Below are 12980 nucleotides of genomic sequence, written 5' to 3' on the forward strand. Positions count from 1 at the left end.
AATGATTAATTTATGTACTGTAATTGCAGATAATCTCTTTGAGAGTAATATATCAGATATTCTACTTAAAATCTAAACCCCATTCATCCCACCTCTCAGCAATTGGTACTCAGTATTCTTTTCTGAATGTGTAAACTACATATAATCATTGTGATAAATGGCCTCCCATGTATAAATTGCCAGGTGCTGTTGTGAACAGCATTACTTTATTCTGGATTTTGGGCTCTCTTTTTCTTTCTTTTTTTAAAATCAAAATACATGAATTATCCCCAACCAAAGTTATTCTCTTTGAAAATTGGAACCTAATTTTGTTCTGCTATGAAATAGAAACGAATAAACACAGATCTGCCAAACTTGGCAAATAAGGTAATTAGCACAAATTAGGGATGAAAGCCAGCAGGTGGAGCCACAATTTGATCAGAGCAAAAGACAGTACATTTTGTTTTCTAATTGTTGATTTTTTTAATATAATAATTTGGATAAGGAAATAAATATATGCAGTAGCAGATGAAATAAACAATACCAACAAACCTACTCCCTTACTAAAAGATCCTTTTAATGACACTCAGGAAGAAAAATGAAGGCAGACTTGTTTGAATCAATGGGCTGGTTCTTACACAAAGGTTGAATCATGGCACTTACAAACTGTCTATTTTTATGTATAAATGGGACCATTAGAGATAATGCCAATGACAGAAACAATTAACAAATTCAGCTGCTATTAATACAGGAAGTCGAAACATGTCCATGTATTTCAATGGAAACCAAAGAGACAATGCTCTACAAAGTTGCTGCCTTGTTTGGATACATGCATGAACATGTGTAAATGGAAAAACAGGTCCCCAATATTTTCTGCTTCAGCAGAACCTTTCAATGAACTGGAAAGATAGGTGAGTATAATGCTTTGCCATCATATTTTCTAATGATGAATATCACTTCAGTCTACAAATAATATATTCAATTTAGGTTTGGCTTAAGCCTTGTAAAAATTCAGTTGTAAAAATTTATAAATTGTAACTTTGTTCATTTTCCAAGGTTTTATCCGCTATAAAATTTTGGATAACCTTGACAGTACCAAGTAATCTCTTACATTTTGCGAAACAGGAAATAAATATTCAAGTGAGCTCTAAAGAACTTATTTCTATTTTCTATTGAACATCACAATTTAAGATAATCTTAAACAGTAGCCAAAGTTACCTTGCTAATCACATTGCATTTTAAAAATGGTTTAAATATGAATTATTTTGCATACCACTAATTACTAGTGTTCTGAAATAATCAATACTATGAGTTTTACCAGAACTATCTTGTTCTTTTGTTAGTTAGTTGGCTAACAACAACAACAAAAAAAGATAATATGGTGAAACTCACATTAACTTTTTAGTCTAAAACACCAACACAGATAATTCATTCATGGAACTCAGTATTATCTAAGCTAGTTGGCTGTGACCCTTTTTCCCCTCATAATTTTTGTAGTCCTCCCTGAATATATCAACGCTAAATGTGCGAAGAGAATCTTCCTCCAAGTGATCCTTCAGAATTTCCAACGATATACTAGATAGCAACAGCACTTAGACTTATATACCACTTCATAGTGTTTTACAGCCCTCTCTAAACGATTTATAGGGTCAGCCTATTGCCCCCAACAATCTGGGTCCTCATTTTACCAACATTGGAAGGATTGAAAGCTGAGTCAACCTTGAGCCGCTGACAATCGAATTGCTGGCAGTCAGTAGAATTAGCCTGCAATACGGCATTCTAACCACTGTACCACCACAGCTTGCGCAGATCAAAAATATTAGGTGGAAACAAGTCTCTGGTGCATGCACTTGAAGGCATTTTTTGCATATGGATCTTACACTGTGTCTCCCTGATATATAACAAAAACTTCAAATCTCAATTTCAGACTATTTGAAGAGACTTTTTGAAAAACACAGGCAAAAGTGCAGAATGGATCCTCCTACAACTGTGCCACACAGCCTAACTGATAAACCTGTTCAAACCACAGGTGAATATATTTTCAGGAAATCAAAATAATTTAATTGAGTTCAACTTTACCAGTCAAAAACAGCTCAAGAGGCAACAGTTAACTTACCTCATTGGTTTGGGTAAAGCAAACATTTTGTCCAAATTCTGCAGACTCTTATAAAAGGAAGCCCATGATGCTCAATGAGTTTTAATCATCAATCTTACAAGGGATGTTAGTGAATATCAATTGCTTGTGAAAAAAAAAATAACAGCTTCATGTTTAGCAGATATAAACATTGTATGACTGCTGCTCTGTAACAGCTGACCCTAAGACCCAGTTGCCGTTGTGTTGGATTATCTCTTAAATTATTCTTACATGCTCCCTATAATAAACAGCTTCAACTTTTATAATGGTTGCCTATATGTAATAGATACATTTCGAAATGCAAAAACAAAAGAATGAACTCCTGACACCAATCTGCTTAAACACAGCAGCTGTCGTCAAATGATAATCCACAGGCTAAAATAAAAATCTGAATGCGCTATGCACACAGGGAAAGAGAGCCTGCTCTTTTAAGCCATTAAGTTAGCAAAGAATACTGCTTATCAACAGGACTTACTGTATCACTCTACAGCAGACGGTTCCTCTAAGCATAATTGCAAGGTTGTGTGGGTAAATAATAACATTAATAAAGGGTTCTAGCCAGACTTTGGAGTAAGATATTTACTTTAATAAGACATTTACTTCTTGCAAAAGACCTTTTCGTGGAAAATGCATTTATCTTTGAGAAAGGGGTGTTGTAAAAAAAATTATAGGCAATCCTCGACTTACAATGGTTCATTTATTGACCATTCAAAGTCACAACGGCACTGTAAGAAGTGACATGACCGTTTTTCACATTTACAACCATTGCAGCATCTCCATGATAACATGACCAAAATTCGGACACTTGGCAACCAACTCATATTTATGATGTTTGCAGAGTCCTGGAGTCATGTGATCAGCTTTTGCTTCCTTCTAACAAAGTCAATGGGGAAGTCAGATTCATTTAACAGCTGTATTACTAACTTAATAACTGCAGTGATTCATGTAACAACTGTGGCCGTAAGTGGAGGACTATCTGTACTGCAAGGAACTTTGTGACAGGCTGTACTTATGAATTTCTTCCATGTCCCATGCTGCTTTTACAGGCTGTTAAATCCAACCCCTGTTCAGTGCAGGGCGTTATATACTAGTTCTCAACCCACCACAGATTGGGCACTGTTGCAACTGTGATTCTTGCAAAACACAGTTCAGACAATGGTTAGCACCAATTATCAAATTGGCTGAGATAACAGAATGTGTGTGAGTGTGTGTGTGTGTGTGTGTGTGTGTGTGTGTGTGTGTGTGTAAATAAACTGAATTTCAATTCAGGTTGACAAGAGGTGATCTCTTCCTAATGGATTGGGAATGCTGGCAACTGTAATTGTAAGCAGGATATATGTTCAACATCAGCCAAATCCTTTTTTGCAATTTTACCTTACCAATACAGCAGGTTTCCACTTTATAGCACATAGATACCTTTTAAATTATAAACACAGGGGGTCCTGTGATACATTTTCCCACATATTACCAAATGAAATAATTGCCCTGTATCCAATTCCTTCATTACCGAATTCAGGAAGCCATGTAATAAAAGTTTTCAGGAGCAGAAAAATGTCAATGGAGCTTTGTTAGAGAAAATAGAAAAAAAAATGTAAAAAAAAATTGGACAGGGGTTTCTGCTAACCACAAAACCTGTTTATGTGGTTGATATTTTCAAAAGAACAGAATTAATAAACAGGCTGCTCCTTTTGTACCAAGACTGTGCATGGATTTTAATTTCACCTTTTACTTCATCTCCAGCTTGGTTCTCCCTCCTTGGCTTCTACTTGGGCAAATCTGTTTGTTTGGATTTAAATAGTTGCCCATCTCATATACAAGACACTGGGTGGCTCACAATAAACAATAGCATTCCTGACTACTGGCAAAGGAGGAGAGATGGATTATCGGAGATATAGAGCTGTGTTTATCTGGCATGCCCAGCTGTCCAGCTTCTGCTGACTGTTTTGCATAGCTAGATTATCTCCCTTGTCTTTTCTCTTTTGCTGCTAGCAGCAAGAGTTACATGGGGTCACTGCAGCAGGCCTTCTGCACTACAACATCATGTTCATCAGTAATTCAGACTGATAAGTCATAAGTACCTTTCTTAAGTATCCAGTACCTTTCAGAAGAGTTATGTGTAAATACATACATTTCTTTCTTGCAAAAAATAGTGTGAAATGTTTTAGGCTAAGCTGAGGTATTCAACAGAAGAAAAAAATATACAGATATTCGCCACTATTGCAAAAGAAGAAAATATATGCGGCTCCGTGCTGAACTGTGGAGTCCTTAGTGCTAACGGCAAAACTGAATTGAAAGGACCTTGGAGGTCTTCTAGTCTAACCCTCTGCTCAGATAGGAAACCCCATACCATTTCAAACAAATGGTTGTTCAATCTCTTCTTAAAAACTTCCAGTGTTGGAGCATTCATAACTTCTGGAGGCAGGTTGTTCCATTGATTAATTGTTCTAACTGTCAGGAAATTTCTCCTTAGTTCTAGGTTGCTTCTCTCCTTGATTAGTTCCCATCCGTTGCTTCTTGTCTAGCTTTCAGGTGCTTCGGAGAATAGGTTGATCCCCTATTCCAGTGATGGCAAACCTTTTAGAGACTGAGTGCCCAAACTGCAACCCAAAACCCACATGGGTGCCAGATGGGTGTGGCCCACTGGGTGGGTGTGGCCCATTGGGTGGGCGTGGCCCATTGGGTGGCCATGGCTGCGGTGATAACAGCAGACTGAGTGACACTAAAAAGTTCAATCAATCAATCCCAACTTTGTGAGATTTTTTTTTCCTGTATGAAGTTGAAATTGATTGATTAATTGAACTTTTTTTTTTTTTTTGCACACAACAGCAGAGGCCTAAAGTAAAAAGGTTTTATAAAACCCAGCTGAAGGTCTAGGACCAGGCTGACGGCGCGCGTGCCCAGAGAGGGCTCTGTGTGCCACCTGTGGCACGCGTGCCATAGGTTCGCCACCACGGCCCTATTCTTTGTGGCAGCCCCTTAGATATTGGAACATTGCTATTAAGATCACTTCTCCTTGGACTTTACAGCCAAGTTCTCTAAACAATCTACACTGTTAAATGTTGCTTTCTTCTCTATCACTAAAGCTTGAAAACTAAAAGAGGAAGGCTAACAACAGGGGTGGTTGCAAAGTATGAGGAATATGTATGCACAGTATATACAGAGTATGAGGAATAAACAGGATGAATTAGAAATTCAACTAAATTAGGGCAGATGTGATATTGTTGCCATTATGGAAACGTGGTGGGACGAAACCCACAAATGGAATATATAGCTAGAGGGATTTAAATTATTTTTTTAAAAAAAACAGACCAAATAAAAGAGGAGGTAGAGTTGCATTTTATATAATAACTACATCTCTACAGAAACAGATCACAACAATGATGAAAACTGTTTTGAATGCATTTGGGTCAATATAAAAGTGGGGGGCAATGACATTGCCATAGGTTTATACTTTAGGCCACCCAACCAAACAGAAGAAATAGATGAACTTTTTGTTAGTCATTTAACTAAAGTATGTAGGAAGCACATCACAATAGTAATGGGGGATTTTAATTACCTTGACATCAACTGGGAGACAAACTCTGCACCAAGTGGAAGATCAAACAGATTCCTGACAAACCTAACAGACAACTTTGTTTCCCAAAAAGTAGAGAAGGGAACTAGGGGATCAGTCATATTGAACTTAATTCTCAATAACAGAGATGAAATGATAGAAGTTGTTGAACTACACGAACCTTGGGGGGAGTTATCATATTGGAATTCAAAAAAAAAATTCTTTCAAGTTCCATTAATGGGAGAAAGTGGCAAGAAGGTGACAAGCAACAGGAAGAAAGCAGAACTACTTAACTCGTTTTTTTGCATCTTTCTTTACACAAAGGGAAAAAGCAGTCCAACTTGTCAAAAACAGTACCATAAAACACAGATTAGAAACACAAGTTAAAATAGGCAAGAAAATAGTAAGTGAGCACCTGTCCACCCTACATGAGTTCAAATCACCAGGACCAGTTGGCAGACATGATCTCAGAATCACTGAACTATACCTTTCAAAGATTCTGGAGCACTGGGGAACTACCAGAGGACTGGAAAAGAGCTGATGTAGTTCCCATCTTCAAAAAGGGGAAAAAAATAGATCCAGGAAATTACAGACCTAGCAGCCTGACCTCAATACCTGGGAAGATTCTGGAAAAGATAATCAAGAAATGAACCAGAGAATACTTAGAGGCAAACAAAATCATAACCAAAAGCCAGCATGGGATTGTCAAAAAACAGATCATGCCAAACAAATCTTATTGCATCCTTTGACAAAGTGACAAAATTAGTGGACCAGAGAAATGCTGTGGATATAATTTAGCTGGACTTCAGTAAGGCATTTGATAAAATAGACCACAACCTACTACTTGATAAGATAGAAAAATGTGGGTTAGATAGCATCACCACCAGATGGCTGACCAACCGCACTCAATGTGTAGTCCTCAATGGAACTGCATCTACATGGAGGGAAGTATGAAGTGGGGTATCCCAAGGCTCTGTTTTAGGCCCAGTGCTCTTCAACATCCTCATGAATGCTTTGGATGAGGGGATAGATGTCGAACTCATCAAATTTGAAGATGATACCAAGCTGGCAGGAATAGCCAACACTCCAGAAGATAGGCTTAAGACACAGAAGGATCTTGACAGACTTGAACACTGGGTGCTATCTAACAAAATGAAATTCAATGGTGAAAAAAGTAAGGTTCTACATTTAGGAAAGAAAAACCAAATGCACAGGTATGGTGGTACCTCACTCAACAGTAGTAACTGTGAGAGGGATCTGGAAGTCGTAATCACAATCACTTAAATATGAGCCAGCAGTGTGCTGCAGCTGCCAAAAAAGCCAACATAGTTCTAGGCTGCACTAACAGAAGGATAGAATCAAGATCACTGAAGTGTTAATACCACTTTATAACGCTTTGGTAGGGCCACACCTGGAATAATATATCCAGTTTTGGTCACCACAATGTAAAAAGGATGTTGAGACTCTAGAAAGAGTGTAAAGAAGAGCAACAAAGATGATCAGGGGACTGGAGGCTAAAACATATAAAGAAAGGTGGCCAGAATGTGGTATGTCTAGTTTAATGAAAAGAAGGACTAGGGGTGACATGATAGCAGTGTTCCAATATCTCAGGGGTTGCCACAAAGAAGAGGGAATCAATCTATTCTCCAAAGCACCTGAAGACAGGACAAGAAGCAACGGATGGAAACTAACCAAAGAGAGAAGCAACCTAGAACGAAGGAGAAATTTCCTGACAGTTAGAACAATTAATCAATGGAACAACCTGCCTCCAGAAGTTGTGAATGCTCCAACACTGAAAACCTTTAAGAAGAGACTGGACAGCCATTTGTCTGAAATGGTATAGGATTTCCTGCCTGAGCAAGGGCTTGGACTAGAAGACCTCCAAAGTCCCTTCCAACTCTATTATTCTGTTAGGTGGGTAAAAAAAGTCAAGATCGCAGTAATGAAGATGCAATAGAAGCTTTATTTTAATGTATGTCAGAAGTGCAATACATGTAAAAATGATGCCATTTGCTTTCTGACTTATTTAATTCAGTGTAGGTATCGCCCAATTCTAAAATGACTTTTTTTTAATCGTATCCTTTTTTCACCCATGTCAAGAAGTTGCAGAAATCTAAACAGGATCTATATCTACTGACGTGGAATGTGGCGATTGAGACCATGATCAAAATTAGAGCCACGCACAACTTCAGTTTGAAGATTCCATTATAAAGCAATTTGATCAAACTACTCTCTTTGAGCCAAATTGCCAAAGGAAGATGATACGTCAAACAGAATCAGCTGCTTTCAAATCTATTTGAAGATGTAGTGGACTCCACATGTACAAAAAGACATTTTTGTCCAATAAAATCTTTGCAATGAAACTAATCAATTTAATTTGAATTGCAAACTCAGATTGAATCACAAATTTAATCTGTATCTTGAGAGATTTATAACCCCTAATTAATTTATGCATGTAAATGTATGACTAAGAATCTATTTTTTTCCTACAGTCAAAGTGAAAAAGCACAGCCAGGTCTCAATAGGTAATGAAAAGGTATGGTTTTTATTGATTAACTGGCAGCCACCAAGCAAAGGGTGGATGTGGATTGGGACCACATTAATTGATTAATTATCCTGCCTTTATTAATTTTATAAATAAGTCAAGACAGCAAACATATTACTTCCTCCTCCTATATTTCCCCAGTATAATAACCCTAGGAAGTGAGTTAGGCTGAAAGAGAATGGCCAGCTTAAGGTCATCCAGCCGGCTTTTACGTCTAAGGCAGGACTAGAATTCATAATCTCCTAGTATCTAGCCTGGTGCCTTAACCACTAGACCAAAATCTGGATCCTCCTTTTGCCTTGTTTATCAGTACTCAACTATATATGACAATTGTTTGCAATGCCAATATGAAAAAGTTTATACTCCCGCAAGATATTCAAACTCTTGTAGATAGACTCATATTGTCCCAGACTGAACAAGAAGCATTTCATTGCTGCAGATGATAAAGAGGAAGTGAAGTACAATGATTTCTTACAGCATGCACATAGGGAGAGTAGAAGAAAGAGACACTCACCACTTCTTTGATTTCAATCTGGGGGCTGGGTTTCGGGGAATGAGGAACAAGGCTCTCATGGGATGCATATCACAAAGGGCTGAGAAACCAAAAAAAGAGAAAGCATTAAACAAACTGTCAAGTCTAATGGAAAAAAGAGAACATTCTAGTAAAGATATTGAATCCTAGGGTAAAATTCGCATGTGATGAAGGAAGATAAATTTAGTGACTAGGTTCATAGATCCCACTTGATCATAAGATAAGTGAGGTTATCTCTGAGGCTCTGGTACATAGTCTGATTATGCATCAACTATGCTCTGAGGCCTTAATCATAGCTTATTTGGGCTTTGATCAGATTGCTTCTGCATGGACTCTCTCTGCTTGTGGATTCCAGGAGTCCTCCTATTTTTCAGAAGATCTCTGAATGAAAAAACAACAGAAGGATGTCTAGAAGGCCACAAGAAAAAGATGAAGAATGTTTCTGAGCACAGGTGTGTGTCTTTCCTGAGGACTAACCTGTGACAGTAAAAGTGGTAAAATATAATTATTTCACTGCTCTTATTGCATCCACTGCAAGCCAGCTAATGCCTTCCTGAGGACAATCTGGTCAACCCTGAATAAGGAGAAGCTTGAAAAGTTGGAGAAGTCATTCAGACTTCTTGGAAGTTGGAATCTGCCTATGCAATTCTAATGGTGCTGACTGAGAACACAGTCTTAACTGGTTACCTTGGATGAGTTTGAACATGCTAGTTTTATGGAAGTGGACAAGTCCTTCTGGTGATCAGTGTGACCATTTTGTACTTTAGAGTCATGTTTTTCCTAATTGTTTAAGACCTCAGGGGAGGATTTGCATGGCTGGATTCACATTGTGGTAAATATATCTTCAAGGGAGTAGGTAGTTCCACCAGCTCTTAAGAATATGATGGTTTTCCCCTTCCTCTTCAAGAAGTTATTGCAGGATCCAACAAAGCTGGACAGTTTTCATCCTGTCTCCAACTTTCCCTTTTTAGGGAAGGTTGTTGACAAAGTGGTTATCTGCTTGAAAAGGCCAGAGGAAATGGATTATTTGGAGTCCTTTTAACCTGAGTTCTAGCCAAAAGGACATTGGTTGCACTTGTCAATGATCTATGACAGTCTCATGCTGGGAGGAGTACATCTATCTCTTCTCCTCTTCCCTGAAATTCAATTGGCCCTGAATCTATTACCCTTTATGGAAGATGTTAAAAACTTGGCTTTTGTCCTGGACTTTGGGTAGAATTGTCAATTTTTGGCATTTTTGTTGACATCGCCGGCTTTAATTTCAGTTTTTCTTTAGCTTTATTAATGTAGACCACCAAGAATCAAGATCATAAAAGTTGGGCAGTCATATAAATGTAAACAAAATGCTTTGCTTGTTTATTGCTTAGCACATTGTATACATCTGGCATCTGAGGTTTGTGACCCACAGAGGCTCAGTGTGTTGTATGTGTATATTGTGGTTTAGTCAAGAAAAAATGGTTTAATTATAGCTCAGTGTGATATGGGAACCCAGTCATCAATTTGTGTCTTAATACTTTCTAAGATAGATCATTCTTCCCATAGTTTGTTGCCGTTGATGTCGGCTGTTGCAAGTTTTTCTATGTAGTTAAAGAGAAACCCTGCTTAGAATCATTTATTTATTTATTTATGAGACTTATATACCGCTTTAAGTGCAAGCACTCTCTAAGCAGTGTACACCAGTAAGCAATGTATATATATATATTTACATTGCCCCCAACAATCTGGGTCCTCATTTTACCTACCCCGGAAGGATGGAAGGCTGAGTCAACCTTGAGCCGGTGAGATTTGAACCGCTGACCTGCTGAACACAGTCAGCTAAAGTGGCCTGCAGTACTGCACTCTAACTGCTGCGCCACCTCATGAAGTTGAAAAGGGTTATTTAGGTCACTGAATCCAATTCCCTGCTCGGTACAGGAATTTAAGCATCCCCAACAGATGGCTGCCAAGTTTATGATTCCAGTAATTCCCTAGGTAACCACTTTCAAACTCTGCTCTGCTAGAAGCTTTTTATTAACATTCAGCTGGAATCTGCCTTCCTCTAACTTAAATCCATTATTCTGTATGCTACCCTCTAAGACAACAGAAAACCATGACCTTCTTCAATGTTGACATTAGATAGTTGAAGAGGACTTGTCCTCTCTCTCATTCCCTACAGTCTTCTGTTCTCAAAATTAAACAGGAGTTGAATTTTAATTTTTGATACTGAAATGTTTTAACTGATGCAACATTTATGTCTTCTACTTTTAATGTTTTATTATTAAATTCTTGTTATGCAAGGTTAACATTGGTTTAAATATCCAGCCATCCAACAATTTCATGTCAAAGATACAATTCAAATGAAGCATTTATCAGTAACTCTTTTAGTTGCTTTGTTATATCAGCTATATGGATATATACAAGAAATGGAACTAATAATTAAAGGAAAGTTTAATATGTCGGAAAGGAGAAGGAGAAGAAATTGAGCTCATCCCCTAGTGCATATTTTAATATCTCATTATGGTCTACTTGGTATAAGACTATCAATAAATCTAGCCAAAAACTCAATGTATTATGGTTTGTCGCACAGTCAGCCAGATGTTCAGACTGGAGTTGGCATTTTTATCCACCTGTTGAGTCCTTCCCAAAGATCTGGGATGTGGATGTTTGGTGGTATTAGAGGTATCATTGCAGGATTAAGCTGTTCTGAGTAAAGCTGTCTTTTGCAATTGACAGATGGTGAATTTGTCACTGCCGATGGTATTCAAGTGGTGCTCCAGTTGTTTGGGATTTCACCCAAGGCGCCTATTACCATTGGTACTACCTTTGCTTACTTTTGCCACACTAACCCTATTTATACTTGCAGGTCTATGTGTTTTGTTATCTTCTCCAGGTCTTTCTCTTTTATTCTTCTGTCTCCAGGTACTGCCACATCCACAATCCAGACTTTTTTGTTGTCTTTCTTATCAACAGTTGTTAAGTCTGGGGTGTTATGTAGCAGGTGCCTGTATGTTATTATTATTATCAAATTTATTTTCCATCTATCTAACCGTTTGAGAAAACTCTGAGAGGTGTCATATCATGACAATCTGGTCTATATGTGTGCTTTGAGTCTACATAAGCCAAGCGTTAGTTCCTGAACTCATCACTTTATTCAACAAATCTTTATTTAGGGAATATTTGCATATAGCATATCATACTGAACTGGAATTTCTACCGCTGCATAATGAATTTTAACAAGCAGCAATCCAAAGTATGATAAAGCACAAAATTCAAATATACTCACGGGGAGCTCCTTCTGCCATTTCGATGGCTGTTATCCCTAAAGACCACAAATCACTCTGAAAGAAACAACCAAAAGTAACAAAACTTTCAGTGATGTACCACATATGAGAGTTACTACTACATAGGAAGGACTTCCTGGCACCTTATATCTGTAAGTTTCCTCAAAAATTGTCTGAATAAATTCATGAACTTTTGATTCCTCAAGTTCAGTAGACTTGGACCTTTCATAAACCCATTTTTATGTTCGTTCCACTGTGCTATTTTAGTGCACTGAAGCTGTATAATCCAAAGTGGTTCTCTATCAATAGGAACTAAATATTTGAAAAATTAATATTTTCCCAAGAGTAAAATATTAGCTCCGCTTTTCTTATTTCCTCAAATACTGGTCAACTCTTAATCCTATCTTCCCTAATTTCGATAACTTTCAGACTTATACTTTATATATATATATACATACACACTTATCACTCTATTATGCAAGGTGTAACAATAGAGTAAGAAATAATAAGTAAAGTTAAAAGAGAGTTAAAGTGCATTATATTTGTTTATCTATATAGTTGGTTAATGTTAGTTAGATTATGATTATTATATTTGTTACCCTGTATTCAGCTCTGGGAAGTGGGGGAGGGGGGAGGGGGGTTTGGGGTATATTTTGTAATTTTTGTAAAACTTTTCAATTAAAAAAAAAGAAATAATAAGTAAAAAGAAATTGAGGCAGCAATTAAAAGGAAAGGAAATTAAACGAAGTCTAGTTTACACTAATACTATTTACAATACTAGATCTTTCTATATTTTTCTGATCTTACAAACCATCCTTATTTCTTCCATGATAATACAACCTTCTTAGATATTCTCTATCTCTCAATCTATTCACTCTTCCTTTATATATTTGTTTTGTGATTTAAAACTTATTATCACAAGATGTTTATTTTCAAATAGTATTCAACCTACATGTATTTGTCTACTATTGATTCTT

The 12980-nt window shown here is 37.3% G+C and overlaps 1 protein-coding gene across 6 annotated transcripts in view; it reads right to left on the reverse strand.

Moving 5' to 3' along the window:
• The window catches only part of TNIK (TRAF2 and NCK interacting kinase), a 304949-nt gene that overhangs the window by 95939 nt on the left and 196030 nt on the right, over positions 1–12980 (reverse strand). For all 6 annotated transcript variants that reach the window (XM_039338043.1, XM_039338070.1, XM_039338033.1 and 3 more), the window contains exons 8-9: positions 12006–12060; positions 8726–8804 (exon numbers count right to left, since the gene is read on the reverse strand). In XM_039338043.1, coding sequence (XP_039193977.1) covers positions 8726–8804; positions 12006–12060 — 134 coding nt within the window. The remainder of the gene's footprint in view (positions 1–8725; positions 8805–12005; positions 12061–12980) is intronic.

This window comes from Crotalus tigris, unplaced genomic scaffold, assembly GCF_016545835.1.
Source record: "Crotalus tigris isolate CLP2741 ecotype Arizona unplaced genomic scaffold, ASM1654583v1 scf7180000017549.6302385, whole genome shotgun sequence".
In the NCBI taxonomy this organism is placed as follows: domain Eukaryota; kingdom Metazoa; phylum Chordata; class Lepidosauria; order Squamata; family Viperidae; genus Crotalus; species Crotalus tigris.